At 42.6% G+C, this 22,253-nt stretch overlaps 1 protein-coding gene across 2 annotated transcripts in view; it reads right to left on the reverse strand.

The window, feature by feature from the left end:
- Positions 1-22,253, reverse strand: part of LOC115139263 (ethanolamine kinase 1-like) — a 34,743-nt gene that overhangs the window by 6,734 nt on the left and 5,756 nt on the right. For both annotated transcript variants that reach the window (XM_029676459.2, XM_029676452.2), the window contains 4 exons: positions 12,004-12,141; positions 11,655-11,776; positions 9,236-9,376; positions 6,509-6,651 (listed from right to left, as the gene is read on the reverse strand). In XM_029676459.2, coding sequence (XP_029532319.1) covers positions 6,509-6,651; positions 9,236-9,376; positions 11,655-11,776; positions 12,004-12,141 — 544 coding nt within the window. The remainder of the gene's footprint in view (positions 1-6,508; positions 6,652-9,235; positions 9,377-11,654; positions 11,777-12,003; positions 12,142-22,253) is intronic.

Below are 22,253 nucleotides of genomic sequence, written 5' to 3' on the forward strand. Positions count from 1 at the left end.
TGCTTGCGGCCTGTGGGCAGACCAAGGTCCATTGTTACCCAGACGCCCGTGTCCAAGACAACTTCCTCCTAAAAACCGTTCTAGCCAGCTACTCTACTATTGGCACCGAAGTTGGATTTAATGTCATTCGCTTTCGGCAATCTGAAGAATTAAAGGAGGACTACAACTTTCTCTTGAACATCCTCGTTTGCAAAGGGAAGAGAACATTAATCTCTAGCCCCCTGCCATGCTATAGAAGGGGTTTGGAACATTACAGCCGCCTAGCTGCCCTAAAGTTCCTGAAGAAACTCTGCAAAGACAGGAATGTCTCCTTTCGTGACAAATTTGACTTGCTGTGGGAGCAACCAACAATCTTTAAAAGATGGGATTCACCCTTACCGCAGGGGTTCCAGGATTATCTCCAACAACATAGCGAACTGCTCAAGAGACTGACGGTCTGGGTTTGGTAGTGTTCCAGTCCACCCTGTCATAATAAGCAACAGAGGACATGGAAATCGTATTATATCCCAGAGAAATAGAAGTGCAGTGAATGTAAGTAACCTAATCTATCCTTTAACTGTTAGCGCTCCGAGGGTATTATCTGCAATAATCACATGCATATAGAATTGAATTCCACAGTTTGCACTGAAACTGTCTGCCTTAGGAAGAAGCCCGCTGTGGGCAGCCCACCCAGTACCATTGACTCAAATGTAAATGTCACTGACATGTCTCCCTCGGATCAGCCTCTCAGAAACAAACAAGCAACCCAGAAAAGGACAAAAATAATTGCCTATTTTAACACTTTGTTACGTTAAAGCCGTATTCTAAAATGGATTAAATTATTATGTTTTTTTTATTTTTTAAATACCTAATTTAAGTATTCAGACCCTTTGCTCAGAGACTCAAAATTAAGCTCAGATGCATCCTGTTTCCATTGATCATCCTTGAGATGTTTCTACAACTTGGAGTCCATCTGTAGTTAATTCAAGAAGGGCTTTCATCAGGGAGGTGACCAAGAACCCGATGGTCACTTTGACAGAGCTCCAGAGATGGGAGAACCTTCCAGAAAAACAACCATCTCTGCAGCACTCCACCAATCAGGCCTTTATGGTAGAACGGAAGCCACTCCTCAGCAAAAGGCACATAACAGCCCGCTTGGAGTTTGCCAAAGGGCACCTAAAGGACTCTCAGACCATGAGAAACAAGATTCTGTGGTCTGATGAAACCAAGATTGAACTCTTTGGCCGGAATGCCAAGTGTCACATTTGGAGGAAACATGGTGAAGTATGGTGGCAGCATCATGCTGTGGGGATATTTTTCAGCAGCAGGGACTGGGAGACTAGTTAGGACGAAGGGAATGGTGAACGGAGCAAAGTACAGAGAGATTCTTGATGAAAACCTGCTCCAGAGTGCTCAGGACCTCGGAAAGTTAACTGCCGCCCCAATCTAACAGAACAACAAACCTAAGCACACAGCCAAGACAACGCAGGAGTCGCTTCAGGACAAGTCTCAATGTCCTTGAGTGGCCCAGCCAGAGCCCAGACTTGAACCCGATTGAACTCTAGAGACCTGAAAATAGCTGTGCAGCGACACTCCCCATCCAAACTGACAGAGCTTGAGCGGATCTGCAGAGAAGAATGGGAGAAACTCCCCAGGTTTGCCAAGCTTGTAGCATCACACCCAAGAAGACTTGAGTCTGTAATCCCTGCCAAAGGTGCTTCAACAGAGTATTGAGTAAAGCATCTGAATACTTATGTAAATATGTATTTCAGTTCTTTATTTTTAATACATTTGCCACAATTTCTAAAATAACCTGTTTTTTGCTTTGTCATTATGGAGTATTGTGTGTAAATTTACAAGGAACAAAAACAATTGAATACATTTTAGAATACGGCTGTAACGTAACAAAACTCAAGGGGTCTGAATACTTTGAAGGGCTGAACTACATACAGTGCATTGACTAATAATGTTCTGTACTATATATTATTTCACATGGACCCCAGGAAGAGTAGATGTTTCAGCAGCTAATGGGGATCCTAATAAATACCAATACATGGACCGGTTTAAGTTTTTACTTTACCTTCTGTAATGGTATTTGAATGTTTGAATAGTTTGTTAAATGTGATACTCCGTGTGTAAAGTCATTTTTTAAACATTTACTCCACTACTTGAGTTCTTTCCCTCCATGCTGATTTCCACACAGACCTAGCCCCGCCCAGTCACTCAAGGCGCACATTTGTTTTTGCTCGACCACGAGACACTTCAGTCTGCATGGTCAATGCAACACATGCTACAATGTTGATGACAATGATGCTGTTTCCACTTTAGGTCTTACCCCTTTAGACCCCAGTAGAATTCTAGAATATTGCTTTACTGTGAATTTCCAAGATAAAGCAAATTTTTTCACACATTTCAAAAACAGCCGTAGCTCTAACAAAGAACAAATTACAAGTTAACTTAGTTTAAAAGAGCACAACCTCTACTTTAATATGACACCACATTCACATACTCAAAATGTCCTAAGTATAATATATTATACTTATACGTATTATTTACATTAAATATTCGAAACAAATATTAAATATAAAAAAACATCCGAAATGTGACCAGAGGACAATATTCAGGAATTATTTCAAAACCCACACAAAGTAGTCTATTTGATTATTACACAAGTAAGAATAGTTGTCAATGTACAAATGTAAACAATTTAGAGACTATTTCAAAATGAACTGTTCATTGGGAGCTTCATGAAAAGGGTGCCCATGGCAGAACAGCCGCAAACAAGCCTAAGATCACCATGCGCAATGCCAAGTGTCGGCTGGAGTGGTGTAAAGATGGCCTCCATTGGACTCTGGAGCAGTGGAAACGCGTTCTATGGAGTAAAGAATCACGCTTCACGATCTGGCAGTCCGACATGAATCTGGGTTTGGCGGATGTAACGCTACCTGCGCCAATGCACAGTGCCAACTGTAAAGTTTGGAGGAGGAGGAATAATGGTTCGGGCTAGTCCCCTTAGTTCCGGTGAAGGAAAATCTTAATGCTACAGCATACAATGACATTCTAGGCAATTCTGTGCTTCCAATTTTGTGGCAACAGTTTGGGGAAGGCCCTTTCCTGTTTCAGCATGACAATGTCCCCTTGCACAAAGCGAGGTCCATGTGGAAGAACTTGACTGGCCTGCACAGAGCCCTGACCTCAACCACATCGAACACATTTGGGATGAATTGGAACGCCGACTGTGAGCCAGGCCTAATCGCTCAACATCAGTGCCCAACCTCACTAATGCTCGTGGCTGAATGGAAGCAAGTCCCGCAGTAATGTTCCAACATCTAGCGGAAAACCTTCCCAGAAGAGTGGAGGCCGTTATAGCAGCAAAGGGGGGGACCAACTCCATATTATTGCCCATGATTTTGGAATTAAATGTTTGACGAGAAGGTGTCCACATACTTTTGGTCCACATTATTTGAGCTCCACCGCTGCTGTTTTAACCTGTACCAACCAAGTTATGGACTTTCTAATCTGAGAGCCATTCCCCAAGTTTCACAGCATCAAACATACATCTGCTGTTTACGCTTTCAAAGTGCAAGGATGTGTCCGAATCCGTACCACTAACCAACAAAGACAGCGTTTTTCACAGTGAAAAGTCGACCACTTCGGCACCATCATTTTTTTTTTTAAACGTTGAAAAATTCACATGACATAATACCCTGTTTCTGGTTGATGACAACAGCCACGCGAATACGACAACAGGTTGATAGCACGTTCATTTTGCGATATTGACACAGATAGTATTGTTCGAAAAACAAGGCCATTTGCGGCCGCTATAGTAATTTAAAGAAAAGCCATTGACGGCTGCTATGGGCTCTAAAGAGTTAATATAAATCCACTAGAGTTCTATAATTACACTATTAGTTTGTTTCTTACATCTGTAAACTGCTAGTTTGTATTTTCTTAACAATTTGTGGCTAAATCGCCACTAATGCTAATAGCTCGTTAGCTAGCTAATAAAATGAACTGAGTCAGAGCAAACGTAGCCAATCTGATACCAATGATGCAGGCCTAAATCAGCATGTTGTTTTTGCAACACTATCTTCGAAACCAAAGAGGATTAGACGAAGCATGAATGTGTTAGCTACATGAAATAACTAAGAGAAATGTAATGAAGCCAAAGATTATAGGATCCCCTAGGAAACACTGACAAACACTGTTTCCTACCCTGTTACAATAACTCCTCCCTGGCATTTTCATTCATTGCCATGTCAAACACTGTATTCAAAGTGCCCACTAGTATAATTTAACTATATCATTATAATCATTCTATTTTCATGATCCCAAGTGTTTTGATCTAAATTGCAAGTCAAATCACAACTGCAACATTTGGTTAAAAATAATGCCTAGATATTTAGCCAATATTGTGCAGTCCTATGTGGCAGTGTGGAAATGATCTTAAATGAGCACAGGAAAAGCAGAAAGGTGAAAATGGCCCCCAAAAATGTGGTTAAAGTTTAATTGAACAGTGCATTCAGAAAGCATTCAGACCCCTTTACTTTTTCCAAATGTTGTTACATTACAGCCTTGTTCTAAAATGTATTAACATTGATGGGGGGGGTCAATCTATATACAATACCCTATAATTGCAAAGCAAAAACAGGTTTTAGAAATGTTTGCATATATATATATATATATATATATATATATATATATATATATATATATAAATAAATATATATATATATATATATATAAATAAATAAACATGTTGAAGCACCTGTGGCAGCAACTACAGTCTCAAGTCTTCTTGGGTAAGATGCTGCAAGCTTGGCACACCTGTATTTGGGGAGTTTCTCCCATTCTCTGCAGAACCTCGCAAGCTCTATCAGGTTGGATGGAGAGTGTTGCTGCACAGCTATTTTCATGTCTCTCCAGAGATGTTTGAGCGGGTTCAAGTCTGGGCTCTACATTTACATTACATTTAAGTCATTTAGCAGACGCTCTTATCCAGAGCGAGGCCACTCAAGGACATTCAGAGACTTGTCCCAAAGCCACTCCTGCGTTGTCTTGGCTGTGTGCTCAGGGTCGTTGTCCTGTTGGAAGGTGAACCTTTGCCCCAGTCTGAGGTCCTGAGCTCTCTGGAGCAGGTTTTCATCAAAGATCTCTCTGTACTTTGCTCAGTTAATCTTTCCCTTGATACTGACTAGCCTCCCAGTAGGGGAGTAGGGTTTTTCTCCAGACGTGACGCTTGGTATTCAGGTCAAATAGTTCAATCAGACCAGAGAATCTTTGCCTTTTGGCAAACTCCAAGCGGGTTGTCATGTGCCTTTTACTGAAGAGTGGCTTCGGTCTGGCCACTATCATAAAAGGCCTGATTGGTGGAGTGCTGCAGAGATGGGAGCACCTTCAAGAAGGACAACCATCTCCACAGAGGAACTCTGGAGCTCTGTCAAAGTGACAATCGGGTTCTTGGTCACCTCCCTGACCAAGGCCCTTCTCTCCCGATTGCTCAGTTTGGCTGGGCAGCCAGCTTTAGGAAGAATCTTGGAGGTTGCAAACTTCTTCCATTTAAGAATGATGGAGGCCACTGTGTTCTTGGCGACCTTCAATGCTGCAAAAAAAAATTATTGGTACCCTTCCCCAGATCGGTGCCTCGACATAAATCTGTCTCGGGGGCTCTAGGGACAATTCCTTCGACCTCATGGCTTGGTTTTTGCTCTGACATGCACTATCAACTGTGGGACCTTATATAGACAGGTGTGTGCCTTTTCATTTGATTGGTCATGATTTGTATTTACCACAGGTGGACTCCAATCAAGTTGTAGAAACATCTCAAGGATGATGAGTGGAAACAGGATGAAGCTTAGCTCAATTTAGAGTCTCATAGCAAAGGGTCTGAATACTCATGTTAATAAGGTAATTTTTTAATGATACATTAGCTAAAATGTCTAAAAACCTGTTCTTGCTTTGTCATTATGGGATATTCTGTGTAGATTGATGAGGAAAAAACGATTTAATCAATTTTAGAATAAGGCTGTAACGTAACAAAATGTGGAAAAAGCCAAGGGGTGTGAAAACTTTCCGAATGCACTGTAAAACAGTCAGAATGGAGAAAGATCCATGTAAATCCCTTAGAATGTAGGTATTGCCACCCCAGCCTCATGCACTACTCAATTTGCAAATTTAGAATGTATTATTCAAAAACAAAACACTGTCAAAAATGATAAAAATACAGTGATAGAGGTCCTTGACCTTGACTGGATGATGTTCTAACGTTGCTGTAACCAACTCACCCTCTTTGCTGTTGTGGATGATGTTCTAACGTTGCTGTAACCAACTCACCCTCTTTGCTGTTGTGGATGATGTTCTAACGTTGCTGTAACCAACTCACCCTCTTTGCTGTTGTGGATGATGTTCTAACGTTGCTGTAACCAACTCACCCTCTTTGCTGTTGTGGATGATGTTCTAACGTTACAGTAACCAACTCACCCTCTTTGCTGTTGTGGATGATGTTCTAACGTTGCTGTAACCAACTCACCCTCTTTGCTGTTGTGGATGATGTTCTTGCAGAGCAGGTCGTTGTGACAGAGCACCACAGGAGAGCCCAGCTTTGACAAGTGCTCCTTCATCCACACCATCTCCTGCTCCAACACCGCCTGGCTGGGCACCTCCTGCTGGATCCTAGAGAGAGGGGTGGTGGGGGGAGTCCACATTTTCAGACTAACATCAGTGACTCCGTTTCCTCCCTGTGACTGTTGTCGAGGACACCATGTTCATTGTTAAATAAAAACAACAGTAAGTTGGCCCTATTTAGAGTGACTGAAATAGCTTTGCCAAGTTTTCACCAAAGTGTATACAGTGTTGTTGGACCAACAGAGCATGGGACTTTGTAGAATGAACAAAAACAGACACACACTAGTCTCTCTCAAAAGGGTAGAGTTTCAAATCAGACAGGGAGTGCAGCCAACTAATACAATTGTTTCAATATTGTAGTGAACTAAGATAAGAATGTTGGCGCAGCAAAATGCAAGCTAGTGTGCAACTCGCTATTCAGGTACAGTAGGATGCAATTTCTTTACTTTATAAAATGTTTTCATAGAGTAATAATAATGCTAAAACAAATTATAACTATCATTGTAGGCCTTCATTGTGATAACTAATTATAACTATCATTGTATTAATCTAAACCAGTTCTTTAAATATGCTAAATGTGTTTTTTTCCCCATTCTGTTTAAACATTTATTGGCTAAATTAAGTTCGACCTGTCTTTTTGATTGTGTGCTCTGTATTTAGATTAAGATCGGTATATAAGTAAGCCGGTTGTAAAATAAATATAATTAGCCTATTGCTGTCATTTTTTGGGTGCATTAAGCAGTAGCCCTTTTAGTAATTGCTGTAATATAGCCTGTTCAATATTGTGAAGGTTTAAACCAGTTCGCAAGTGTTTTGTTTCATTTTGTTGAGCCATTTTCTTTGGCCAAATTAAAGTTCCAACTGTAATGTGTTTGCCGCAATACAATATATCCTGCTCGTATTATCCCTATAAACAATGGCTTGATTTACTTTTACTATTACCCTAATTTACTTTTGCTTGATTTACTTTTGATATTACCCTGGCTATAAGCCTATTATGTTGCAGGCGTATGATATGAAGGCAGTGTACAGTTGACTCCGACAGTTGAACTTGAGGTAGAATGTTCTTGGCATACCGGTGTTACTCCTATAATCTAACATTATAAAAAAATATTTTTATAGAAAACATATTAGCCTCCTTCCGTACGCCTATATCGCGATCTATCTCTCTGGGGCTGAGCCTAAGCTTAAATATACACACACACATTTTTTGGAATCAATATCATACAGAGAGTGCCTAAGCCTACAGGCCTATGAATGCAATGCCCTGATGCATTTAGTGCTCAAATCTCCAACAGCTGAACCGTGAGGTGGACAATTATTTTTTTAGGAAAGTAAAAAACAAAAACGCTATAAAAGTTCTGCATATGCTACACATCGAAACACAAGAAAAGTGTTTTTGTAATTTGTTATAGGCTGTTTTAAAGGACAGGTAAATGTGGCTCATTTGGCAAATATCCCTGGTTTATTGATGGCGCTGGCTGCGTGGGTGGACACCCTAATGGGTAATGCACCCAATCCATATGGATGACCGGTACATTTCTCAAATGTCCGATAAATTCAAATCTTCCCGGTCACTTTTCCGGCGCCATTTTTTCCTATCATAAACCTTGGTGTGTATGTGTGTACTGTATGTGTGTTTGCGTGAGAGTAAGAGAGAGTAAGGTAATTTGTGTGTACTGTATTCACCCTGAGAGTGCCCAGAGGAGCAGTGCTGAGAGGAAAGGGATCATTCCAAGGGTGATTGTCTCGGCCAATCGAGCGACCACTCTCCTGTGGTAATGGGCTTAAAGGGCTAATCCAGAGTTAGCCTGAAGAGGCAGAGTAGAAAGGAAGGGGGAGGACTGACCGACTCCCACTGTGTTAACTCTCTATCCCGGGATTCCCACTTCTAACTTTCTTCCATTAGTAGTACAGCAATAGTTACTACTATTGGGAATATTCCCTACAACTAGTAACCAACCACCAAATGATACTACTGCTGCTTCTCCCTATAGCCTATCCCCACTGAGGACCATTTGCACCCAGGCCACTGCTCTCTTACTGAGCTCCCAGTTTCCAAGAGTTTCACCCAGCTCTCTCCTCCCTGCCTGCCCAGGATCTCTGCTGTTGGCTGGGTATAGGAGCAAGTTGTGCAACCAGCACCCACCCTCAAGAAGGCAGAAGCCTTCTCTTCTCTGGGCACAGTTGTTGAGTCTACGTTTGTGTGAGTGTGACTAGGACTGTGTGTACAGTGGAGGCAGGATAGCTGAATGACACAGTGTGCTACATTACCCAGGCATTCTAGGCAGGCTGATAAACTGTAAGTGGTATGCAAACATCTGATATCCCAATGCATGCCTCTGGCTCCCTAATCCACATCTACCCTGCACTGTAGTTATGATCACACTTATATAAGAGCCTGTATAGAGGACTTAATAACCATGGGAATAAAGCGTAATCCTCCCAGACGACTGAGTATGTATGAACAATAAACCAGGTTATGAAAAAACCCTTCTGAGTAAGAGGGGTCAAAGTGTGTCTGAGCCAGTGTCTGTGTGCGTGTAACTTCGCTCTAGTTTCTTTAGCCTCTGTGTTTTCAGGTTACCTGGTGTGGTGTGTGTGTGTGTGTCTCGTTTCAGGGTCCTCTTACCTGGTGTTGGAGGCTTGGTCGGTGAACTCTGTAGCGACCAGAGAGAAATATTTCCTCATCTTAATCCACAGATTGGGTTTGGGGATGCAGCCGTTGTGTGCATGGATCGCATGGATATGAGCCATCTCCCTGGATATCAGTCTAAGGAGGAAGATACACATTAGACACTATATCACACACTACTTAATACAGTATATCAGTACTCACCTTTCATGCAAACATGTTTGTTCTGATGAATGAAATAAAATACAATGTGCTCATCCAAAATTACTCATATCCACTACAAACTGTTGGGTCCTGGATCCTTCTCTGATAATGTATTAACTTGACTGCTTGACCTCTAATTCTAGTTCCATGGTGATAACAGGGTTTAGGACCGTCTTGAGACTCAGTCTCTCTGGACTCATCAGTAGTCTACTATGGTATACAGTCGTGGCCAAAGGTTTTGAGAATGACACAAATATGAATTTTCACAAAGTCTGCTGCCTCAGTTTCTATGATGGCAATTTGCATATACTCCAGAATGTTATGAAGAGTGGTCAGATGAATTTCAATTAATTGCAAAGTCCCTCTTTGCCATGCAAATGAACCGAATCCCCCAAAAACATTTCCACTGCATTTCAGCCCTGCCACAAACAGACCAGCTGACATCATGTCAGTGATTCTCTCGTTAACACAGGTGTGAGTGTTGACGAGGACATGCAAGGAAACATGTGATGTCATCATTGCTTTGCACAAAAAGGGCTTCACAGGCAAGGATATTGCTGCCAGTAAGATTGCACCTTAATCAACCATTTATCGGATCATCAAGAACTTCAAGGAGAGCGGTTCAATTGTTGTGAAGAAGGCTTCAGGGCGCCCAAGAAAGTCCAGCAAGCGCCAGGACCGTCTCCTAAAGTTGATTCAGCTGCGGGATCGGGGCACGACCAGTACAGAGCTTGCTCAGGAATGGCAGCAGGCAGGTGTGAGTGCATCTGCACGCACAGTGAGGCAGAGAATTTGAGGATGGCCTGGTGTTAAGAAGGGCAGCAAAGAAGCCACTTCTCTCCAGGGAAAACATCAGGGACAGACTGATATTCTGCAAAAGGTACAGGGTTTGGACTGCTGAGGACTGGGGTAAAGTAATTTCCTCTGATGAATCCCCTTTCCGATTGTTTGGGGCATCCGTAAAAAAGCTTGTCCGGAGAAGACAAGGTCAGCGCTACCATCAGTCCTGTGTCATGCCAACAGTAAAGCATCCGGAGACCATTCATGTGTGGGGTTGCTTCTAAGCCAAGGGAATGGGCTCACTCACAATTTTGCCTAAGAACACAGCCATGAATAAAGAATGGTACCAACACATCCTCCGGGAGCAACTTCTCCCAACCATCCAGGAACAGTTTGGTGACTAACAATGCCTTTTCCAGCATGACAGAGCACCTTGCCATAAGGCAAAAGTGATAGCAAAGTGGCCCGGGGAACAAAATATCGATATTTTGGGTCCATGGCCAGGAAACTCCCCAGACCTCTATCCCATTGAGAACTTGTGGTCAATCCTCAAGAGGCGGGTGGACAAACAAAAACCCACAAATTCTGACAAATTCCAAGCATTGATTATGCAAGAATGGGCTGCCATCAGTCAGGATGTGGTCCAGAAGTTAATTGACAGCATGCCAGGGTGGATTGCAGAGGTCTTGAAAAAGAAGGGACTACACTGCAAATATTGACTCTTTGCATCAACTTCATGTAATTGTCAATAAAAGCCGTTGACACGTATGAAATGCTTGTAATTATACTTCAGTATTCCATAGTAACATCTGACAAAAATATCTAAAGACACTGAAGCAGCAACCTTTGTGGAAATTAATATTTGTGTCACTCTCAAAACTTTTGGCCACGACTGTAGACACTTACACAGATCTGGCTGTAGTATGCTTATCAAAGGCTGGCTTGCTACAGTTTGTTAGCTCGGCACTGTCTGCTGGTAGAACAGAGGAGCACTGCACCATGTGCTGCCGTGTTCAGTCTGCTGTAAACAAAGTCCTGACCGTAACATCTCACTCAAACTAACCCATAAACCCAGCAGAACAGACAGTGTGACCATGGATGAAAAACATGTATCACACTAACTCAAGGTTAGAGCATTGAAGATGCTCTCCTATACTGGTTTCCTGGAAAGAGCTGGAGAGAGAAAGGACATGAATGAGCAGTACACAGTGGTGTGTACTATACACTCCTGCAGGAGTTTGAGGGTGTTGAAATTGAGGGTGTACAAATCAAAGCCTGCCTTACCTGCAGGCTAGACAGATATCAGGATCAGCTTGAAGAGGGTTTTCGAATAACATTGTCCCCCATCCGTTTAAGAGGCACCTCCACACCTCACCTATACCATCACACCTGAGTAGGGAGGGGTCCCTGTTGGACTGCACCATGTTCTCACCTGAGTATGGTTGGATCCCTGACGTCCTGTGTTCCGAGGGCGTCCCCCTGCATAAACTCATAGCAAAGGCCATTCTGGAAGGTGCAGTAGAGCCGCGGCGCGCAGCCGTTAGCATGCAGCACCTAGGAACACACAAATTATTAGACACAGGTGGCCTAAGACAGTCCAGGAAATAGCCTAAACATGGGTCCATGCACAGGGAGTTGAACTTAGCTACCAGTGTAGATGCACTTCCTGAAGAATCTGGTGTTTGATTTACATAGATGTCCTCTAGTGAAGCACCTGAAAGCTCTGAAATGTCAAGTGTGTGAACTGTGAAGGGTGTGTGTTAGAGAATGTGTGTAGGCACCTGGAAGCTCTTGAGCTCGTTGTCTCGGTCGACAATCAGCTCCGTCTTGTTCCCATACACACGTACCAGAACCACGTCTTCTGGACTCGCCTCCACATAACAACCAACCAGCTTATTAGTGGTCCCATCAGTGAAGAGCTGAGAGAGGAAGAAGGGGAGAGACACAGAGGGTTTAATACAGAATTTAAAAAAGAATAAAAAAACATTTAAAAAGAAAAATCACCAGTGAAGGTCTGGAAAGAGAGACTGGGAGGGAGAGATTTGGGGAGAATTTCAATTGGATACTCCTCATGTCCTCAAAACCCATTGGATATGAAAGGACACAAGGAGTATGCAATTGAGATTTATCCCATCGTTAATTGGGTTTACTCTAGTTTACGGTCACTAGATAATGAGGCACAAGCCTGTCCCTGTCAGGAATCATATCAGAAAGCATAGGCCTAGATGACCATAAGAAGGTTAAGTCACAACAGTGAATTCCTAAAAGAAGGTCTGACTTTCTCCTGAGCTGAGATAGCAGAAACAGCAGGTCATGTCCATGTAAAAGGACCCATGAGCATCAACATGTGAAGTTTGTCAGAGTATATCAAATTTGGTGTCAAATGAGCTAAGAGTCTATATTTTGGGGAAATGAAGGTATATGTTTCTCAACCATTTTTCATCCTAATAATAATAATAATAATAATAGTTATTATTATTAGGAATAAGCAAAGGCTTTGATTTCTGGTTACACAGATCACAAAAGGGTCTTAAAAACATCTACTAGAAAAAGTCTTAAAATATTAGAAATACATAAAAATACAATGTTGAAGGCCCCTGCCAAGTAATATCAAAATGTATATTTAGTTGTGCAGAAATGATTTGCCTTCTGTAAGTTTAAGAAATATTGTCTTGTGATTGTTACCAAAACCCACACAGCTTTCAGATATTTTATAATTTCTCTCCCTTCATGAGGGAGGATTATGAAAGTTCACACAAGTAACAAGTTAAGGTCGATATACCAATTAGTTAGTTTTTACTGATAATAATTCATACACAAAAGTATTAAGTGATTAAAAACACATCACACATACCAAAATTGATAACAGAACCTAGGTTTCCATTCAATTGGCAACAGATTGATGTGAATTCAAGAATCCGGACAAAGATGATATGTGCATTTTCCCACTAATGGTGTTTCCACCAAATTGACTTTTTGCGGATACATTTAAAAAAAAAAAGAAAAAAAAGAAATGCGTGATAACCTAGTGCACACAAAATTCTAAATTTAAAATTCTAAAGTACAATATGTTTCCATGGCATTTTTTTTGCAGGTAGGCTGTGAGGGTATAGTCTACATGAGGTTATTATGGAGCTCACAGATACAGTGCAGGTAGGTTGAGGGTATAGTCTACATGGTGAGGTTGTTATGGAGCTCACAGATCCAGTGCAGGTAGGCTGTGAGGATATAGTCTACATGAGGTTATTATGGAGCTCACAGATACAGTGCAGGTAGGCTGTGAGGGTATAGTCTACATGAGGTTATTATGGAGCTCACAGATACAGTGCAGGTAGACTGAGGGTATAGTCTACATTAGGTTATTATGGAGCTCACAGATCCAGTGCAGGTAGGCTGAGGGTATAGTCTACATGGTAAGATTATTATGGAGCTCACAGATCCAGTGCAGGTAGGCTGTGAGGGTATAGTCTACATGAGGTTATTATGGAGCTCACAGATACAGTGCAGGTAGGCTGTGAGGGTATAGTCTACATGAGGTTATTATGGAGCTCACAGATCCAGTGCAGGTAGGCTGTGAGGGTATAGTCTACATGAGGTTATTATGGAGAAGAGCGAGAATATTTATTTATTTGTCAAACGTCAGTCAAGCATCGATCATGTCAACAGAATAAGACCCTCAAATTATTGGAAAGGAGCACAAAGATCACAGTGCACTTTCACAACCCTGTGAAGTTCATCATAACTTATTTAATTCCCAAATTTACTTCGATATGATGTTATTATATTAATATTTGTGCATAAAGGCAAACAAGCAAATGATCTGTTGGCATTTGTAAAATTGTACCAAAACTTCCTGTTTCCATGACAGCGGTCGTGTTTTTATTTATTTTATTAATAAAAGGTATGAGTTTACTTGCATAATACCTGAGGATAGAAACCTGGTTAGTGACCGAAAAATCAGTAACAGAATGACTGCAATTCAATTGGCCACAATGGGAAATCATAGTAGTCACACGTTTCATTACTAATACAGTATGTACAGGATAGACATGGTATACACCGTCCAATGACATGCTTACTTGCAGGTTCCTTCTCGACAGTATGTGAACGGAGTTGAGGCTGGACCCTCCATGTCCATTCCAACCACTCTGCTAAAAACCGCTTCGCTCCAAATTCGCTCCATTCATTTAAAAGAAATCCCAATTTAACAAACAACCATCTATTTTTGTGACTTCCTTGACCTACCATTTGGTTTTGAAGTATTGAAACCAAACGAGTGGGCTCCCGAGTGGCGCAACGGTCTAAGGCACTGCGTCTCAGGGCAAAAGGCATCCCTACAAATCCAGGCTGTACCACATCCGGCCGTTGGGAGTCCCATAGGGCGGCGCACAATTGGCCCAGCGTTGTCCTGGTTTGGCCGGGGTAGGCTGTCAATGTAAATAAGAATTTGTTCTTAACTGACTTTCCTAGTTAAATAAAGGTTACATAATGAAAAGTATTTCAATAAACATGAAACGGTGAATGTAAGACATGCACATCCTTTCAAATATGCTACATGTCATATTGAACAGCATATAAACACTAAATAGGTCAGAAGCCAGACAGGGAGCCTAAGGAATGAAAATGAATTATTTAGGCCATATTACTTCAAGGCTATAGCCTACAAATAAATAAGTTGTGAAGCATTTGCGAGTGCGACAATAAGCTGGTAGGGACATGAAGCTCTCAGCATTTAAACATTTTTTTTGTATTAAATCATTATAGTCTATACATTTCAAATATAGGATGTGACTTACACAGAATTAAATACAAATTCAAATGAAAAATTACTTAGAGCCTTTGAATTTATTTTTAGAATACATTTTTAGAAACAGGAGTTTGGCCAGTCTTTGTCTTCAGGCTAATGTGATGGTGTCTGGAGAGCAGGTCAGCAGTGGAGAATATCCTCTCTACACTTGCAGAGCCACTGGGGATGCTAAACACCCTTTTGGACACTCTTGCCAGGCTGGGCAGAGATGCAGAGTTAACTTTTTTTTTTATATATAGTTAGGCCTAATGGATTTTAGGCAAAATAACCCAATCGAAACAGAAAGCTGCTTGAAAGGATGCACATAACTCTGCAATGTTGTATTGGAGAGTCGGTCTTAAATAATTTTCCACAAACAGTCTGCGCCTGTATTTCGTTTTCATGTTAGTGAGGACGAGAATCCACTCTCACATAGGTGTGTTTTCAAAGGCATCAGTGTCTTAACAGCGAGATTTTCCAAGGCAGGATACTCTGAGCACAGCCCAATCCAGAAATCTGGCAGTGGCTTCTGATTAAATTCAATTTTCACAGAACCGCTTGTTGCAATTTCAATGAGGCTCTCTTGTTCAGATATCGGTAAGTGGACTGGAGGCAGGGCATGAAAGGGATAACGAATCCAGTTGTTTGGGTCATCCGTTTGGGGAAAGTACCTACGTACCTCACTCGGGTGCTTCGCAAAACCACATTTGACATTGTCGTAAACTTGAGTTCATTTGCACACAAAAATAATAATAAAATGGAAAGACCTGTGTGTTGTCCTTGTACCCTCTTAGAGCAAGGTGAGACGCTAGCGTTAGTCAAGAGGAAATGTAAATGCGCAACGCCAAATGCTAATAGTACTCGCTAAAACTCAAACTTTCATTAAAACACACATGCAGGGTACTCAATTACAGCTACACTCGTTGTGAATCTAGCCAACATGTCAGATTTTTAAAATGCTTTTCGGCGAAAGCATGAGAAGCTATTATCTGATAGCATGCAACCCCCCGAAATACCTGAAGGGGACGTAAACAAAAGAATTAGCGTAGCCGGCGCTACACAAAACGCAGAAATAAAATATAAAACATTCATTACCTTTGACGAGCTTCTTTGTTGGCACTCCTATATGTCCCATAAACATCACAATTGGGTCTTTTTTTTCGATTAAATCCGTCCAGGTATACCCAAAATGTCCATTTATGAAGCCCGTTTGATCCAGGAAAAAGCACCTTTCCAAAACGCAATGTCATTTAAAAAAATTCAAACCTATAAACTTTGACAAAACACTTCAAACTACTTTTGTAAACAAACTTTAGGTATTAGTAAACGTTACTAATTGATCACGGGGCGATCTGTATTCAATAGCAGCATGTCTTGAAATCTTGGTCGATATTCTCTCTTTCAAAACTTCCTCCTGTGTACCCGAAGACAGGAAGTGCCTATTCTTCATTTCACCAAGGATTAACTTCAACCCAATTGCCAAGACTGGCGACATCGTGTGGAAGCTGTAGGCATTCTAAACTGGTCGCTATCTATTTTCCCTTGCCATAGACAATACAGACAACTGGCGGATGGATATTTTTTTATTTTTTTGGCGAACAGTTTTCCTTGGTGTTTTGCCTGCTACACACGTTGTTTTATAGTCACAGACATGATTTAACTTGTTTTATATAGACCCAATCTTTAAGAGGTTTTAATGCAGACAGAGAAGAGCTCCAACTTCTTAACCATAGTCTCAATTTTGTCTAGCACATTGAATATACACTGCTCAAAAAAATAAAGGGAACACTAAAATAACATCCTAGATCTGAATGAAAAATTCTTATTAAACACTTTACATAGTTGAATGTGCTGACAACAAAATCACAAAAAAGTATCAATGAAAATCAAATTTATCAACCCATGGAGGTCTGGATTTGGAGTGACACTCAAAATTAAAGTGGAAAACCACACTACAGACTGATCCAACTTTGATGTAATGTCCTTAAAACAAGTCAAAATGAGGCTCAGTAGTGTGTGTGGCCTCCACGTGCCTGTATGACAACGCCTGGGCATGTTCCTGATGAGGTGGCGGATGGTCTCCTGAGGGATCTCCTCCCAGACCTGGACTAAAGCATCCGCCAACTCCTGGACAGTCTGTGGTGCAACGTGGCGTTGGTGGATGGAGCGAGACATGATGTCCCAGATGTGCTCAATTGGATTCAGGTCTGGGGAACGGTAGGGCCAGTCCATAGCATCAATGCCTTCCTCTTGCAGGAACTGCTGACACACTCCAGCCACATGAGGTCTAGCATTGTCTTGCATTAGGAGGAACCCAGGGCCAACCGCACCAGTATATGGTCTCACAAGGGGTCTGAGGATCTCATCTCGGTACCTAATGGCAGTCAGGCTACCTCTGGCGAGCACATGGAGGGCTGTGCGGCCCCCCAAAGAAATGCCACCCCACACCATGACTGACCCACCGCCAAACTGGTCATGCTGGAGGATGTTGCAGGCAGCAGAACGTTCTCCACGGAGTCTCCAGCCTGTCACGTCTGTCACGTGCTCAGTGTGAACCTGCTTTCATCTGTGAAGAGCACAGGGCGCCAGTGGCAAATTTCCCAATCTTGGTGTTCTCTGGCAAATGCCAAACGTCCTGCACGGTGTTGGGCTGTAAGCACAACCCCCACCTGTGGACATTGGGCCCTCATACCACTCTAATGGAGTCTGTTTCTGACCGTTTGGGCAGAAACATGCACATTTGTGGCCTGCTGGAGGTCATTTTGCAGGACTCTGGCAGTGCTCCTCCTGCTCCTCCTTGCACAAAGGCGGAGGTAGCGGCCCTGCTGCTGGGTTGTTGCCCTCCTATGGCCTCCTCCACGTCTCCTGATGTACTGGCCTGTCTCCTTGTAGCGCCTCCATGCTCTGGACACTACGCTGACAGACACAGCAAACCTTCTTGCCACAGCTCGCATTGATGTTCCATCCTGGATGAGCTGCACTACCTGAGCCACTTGTGTGGGTTGTAGACTCCGTCTCATGCTACCACTAGAGTGAAAGCACCGCCAGCATTCAAAAGTGACCAAAACATCAGCCAGGAAGCATAGGAACTGAGAAGTGGTCTGTGGTTACCACCTGCAGAACTACTCCTTTATTGGGGGTGTCTTGCTAATTGCCTATAATTTCCACCTGTTGTCTATTCCATTTGCACAACAGCATGTGAAATTGATCAGTGTTGCTTCCTAAGTGGACAGTTTGATTTCATAGAAGTGTGATTGACTTGGAGTTACATTGTGTTGTTTAAGTGTTCCCTTTATTTTTTTTGAGCAGTGTAGTTGCGGAGAGTCCATGTAATCCTAGATTCAGATCTTTCAGGCAAAAAAAAACCATCACCCAGATAGGCCAGTCGTGTGAGAAACACGTCATCGTGCAAGCAGTCAGACAAGTGAAAATGGTCAGTAAAGAAAACTTCAAGCTAGTCTCTCAATTTTAAAAAACGTGTCAATACTTTGCCCCTTGATAACCAGCGCACTTCTGTATGTTGTAAAAGCGTTACATGGTCGCTGGCCATATCATTGCATAGTGCAGAAAATACACAAAGAGTTCAGTGGCCTTGCTTTAACAAAGTTAACCATTTTCACAATGGTGTCCAAAACGTCTTTCAAGCTGTCAGGCCTTCCTTTTGTAGCAAAAGCCTCTCGGTGGATGCTGCAGTGTACCCAAGTGGCATCGGGAGCAACTGCTTGCACGCGCGTTACCACTCCACTATGTCTCCCTGTTATGGCTTTTGCACCATCAGTACAGATATCAACATGAGCAGCAGCTACGTTTGGCTACATACAAACAGTTAGTGGAATTCCCAGAGAGAGTAACAGTTAATGTGATTGGATGTTAATTATTTGACTATGCTACCTGTATTTGACATTGTGTTTATTATTTAGCTGAACACTAGATTGTTTAATGTTATTTGTGGCAGTGAAACGAGGCTACTCAGGCGAGAAAAAAACCTAATCCAAATGTTGTTTTTTTCATTTTAAAAATGTGAATCACATTTTTATTTGGTGTACCCCTGAAGGCATTGTGTGTACCCCCCAGTTTGGGAATACCTGGTATAGATAATAGAACAAAAACGAATTACATTTTTAAGAGATCTGATTTTTAGTTTATAAATACTTTGCTACAATGGCACATATATATATATATACCTCGTTCCTTTCTTTTGGCATCTGCATGTAGTAAGTAGGGATGCACCGATATGACATTTTTGTCCAATACCAAAAATGTTTGTGGGCTTAAGCATTCTCATACAGTCAAATAGTTACACGGACACAGCTGTCTAAGACACTGCATCTCAGTGCAAGAGGCGTCACTAAAGTCCCTGGTTCGAATCCAGGCTGTATCACATCCGGCTGTGATTGGGAGTCCCATAGGGCAGCACACAATTGGCCCAGCGTCATCCGGGTTTGGCCGGGGTATGCAGTCATTCACATAGTTAAATGAAGGTTACACATACATACCACAAAAAGTTATTTTATTGGCATTTACATGTGTCCCTATTACCAGTAAAATATAATCAAAACCTATCTTTCACTTACTTGCTGTGCTGTTTCGTTGTTCATTTGTTTCATTCTCAAACAGGATTTCATCATGCATGTCAAGTAGTGAAGTTTCAGCTCTGTCTGTCCGTGACCGCTCTTCCTCGGCGCGCAGTCACTGTGCCCGTTTCCATCTTGTCCAGCTGTGTACGTAACATTTCACGTAAACCCTGTTTGTCTGCATCGAAGTAGCGGTCCTTGTACCTAGCATCGAGCATGGTGGCAACACAGTAAAGAGGCTCAGAGAATGCCACCGAATCGCTTGTTCACAGCCGAGTAATTTTGTAAGTTAACCCCACAGTCTGTGTCAGCAGTTTTGTTGAGCAGGCATTTCAATGCCATGACAGGGTATCACATCTGCTGCAGACGCAGTTGACCTTATTTCTCAAGTCAGTTGTTCGAATGGAGCTTGGAGTGATCATGTTTCCAAGTTTAAAACATGTTCTCAAATGCCATTGAAATGGCAGCAGCGGTATGAGAACCAGCACATTCTTGAGAATGAAATACGGCTTTCCTCAGTACGAAATCCTTGTCGACCCACTGTGCTATCAGACTCAGCATGTTCATGGGGATGACGTCGCTGGTCCAAATGTCAGTAGTGAGGCTAATAGCAGTGATGCTCATGGATGCGAGTTTCAACACTACTGTGTCACTCCAGTAAGATAACATCAAAAAAATATTGTGTACCGGGGCTTGACCAGTCAGCGAAAGACAAAATCATCCACGGCAGAGCACGGTTGATTGTCAAGGGCAATGAACTCCATTATCTTGGCCTTAATGAATTTCGCCTTTGAGTTGTCTCGCTGAAATGTTCTTACTCTTTCAAATGACTGCTCGACTTCAACTTGTTTAGTTGTTGAAAGCGTGCTCTTAGTATTTTATTGCTTTTGTTCTGTGTAGCGCTGTATTTTTCGTGGTGTCATTACATCATCTTGTCCTCATGGCTTGGTGTTTACTCTGGCATGCACTGTCAACTGTAGGACCTTATATAGACGGGTGTGTGCCTTTCCAAATCATGTCCAATCAATTGAATTTACCACAGGTGGACTCCAATCAAGTTGTAGAAACATCTCAAGGATGATCAATGAAAACAGGATGCACCTGAGCTCAATTTTGAATCATAGCAATACCTAAATAAGGTATGTTTTCTATTTTTCATATATTTGCTAAAATAAAATAAAAACTGTTTACGCTTTGTCATTATGTGGTATTGTGTGTAAATTGCTGAGGATTTAGATTTATTTAATCAATTTCTGAATAAGGCTGGAACGTAACAAAATGTGGAAAAAGTAAAGGGGTCTGAATACTTTCAGAAGGCACTGTATTCATCCTGCGCCTGCAACTTTTCATTCTGTCAGACTACCACCTGCTACAGCAAGAACTGGTCCTGAACCCAACAACAGTCATGCAATGTTATTCTGCATGTGATGCAGGTCAATTGCCAGCCATGGTCGCAGCAATTTTTAGCGCGCTATAGGCAATATATACACTGCTCAAAAAAATAAAGGGAACACTTAAACAACACAATGTAACTCCAAGTCAATCACACTTCTGTGAAATCAAACTGTCCACTTAGGAAGCAACACTGATTGAAAATAAATTGCACATGCTGTTGTGCAAATGGAATAGACAACAGGTGGAAATTATAGGCAATTAGCAAGACACCCCCAATAAAGGAGTGGTTCTGCAGGTGGGGACCACAGACCACTTCTCAGTTCCTATGCTTCCTGGCTGATGTTTTGGTCACTTTGGAATGCTGGCGGTGCTTTCACTCTAGTGGTAGCATGAGACGGAGTCTACAACCCACACAAGTGGCTCAGGTAGTGCAGCTCATCCAGGATGGCACATCAATGCGAGCTGTGGAAAGAAGGTTTGCTGTGTCTGTCAGCGTAGTGTCCAGAGCATGGAGACGCTACCAGGAGACAGGCCAGTACATCAGAAGACGTGGAAGAGGCCGTAGGAGGGCAACAACCCAGCAGCAGGACCGCTACCTCCGCCTTTGTGCAAGGAGGAGCAGGGGGAGCACTGCCAGAGCCCTGCAAAATGACCTCCAGCAGGCCACAAATGTGCATGTGTCTGCTCAAACGGTCAGAAACAGACTCCATGAGGGTGGTATGAGGGCCCGATGTCCACAGGTGGGGGTTGTGCTTACAAGCCCAACACCGTGCAGGACGTTTTTCATTTGCCATAGAACACCAAGATTGGCAAATTCGCCACTGGCGCCCTGTGCTCTTCACAGATGAAATCAGGTTCACACTGAGCACATGACAGACGTGACAGAGTCTGGAGACGCCGTGGAGAACGTTCTGCTGCCTGCAACATCCTCCAGCATGACCGGTTTGGCGGTGGGTCAGTCATGGTGTGGGGTGGCATTTCTTTGGGGGGGCCGCACAGCCCTCCATGTGCTCGCCAGAGGTAGCCTGACTGCCATTAGGTACCGAGATGAGATCCTCAGACCCCTTGTGAGACCATATGCTGGTGCGGTTGGCCCTAGGTTCCTCCTAATGCAAGACAATGCTAGACCTCATGTGGCTGGAGTGTGTCAGCAGTTCCTGCAAGAGGAAGGCATTGATGCTATGGACTGGCCCGCCCTTTCCCCAGACCTGAATCCAATTGAGCACATCATGTCTCGCTCCATCCACCAACGCCACGTTGCACCACAGACTGTCCA

This window comes from Oncorhynchus nerka, linkage group LG2 (genome assembly GCF_034236695.1).
Source record: "Oncorhynchus nerka isolate Pitt River linkage group LG2, Oner_Uvic_2.0, whole genome shotgun sequence".
Taxonomy (NCBI): domain Eukaryota; kingdom Metazoa; phylum Chordata; class Actinopteri; order Salmoniformes; family Salmonidae; genus Oncorhynchus; species Oncorhynchus nerka.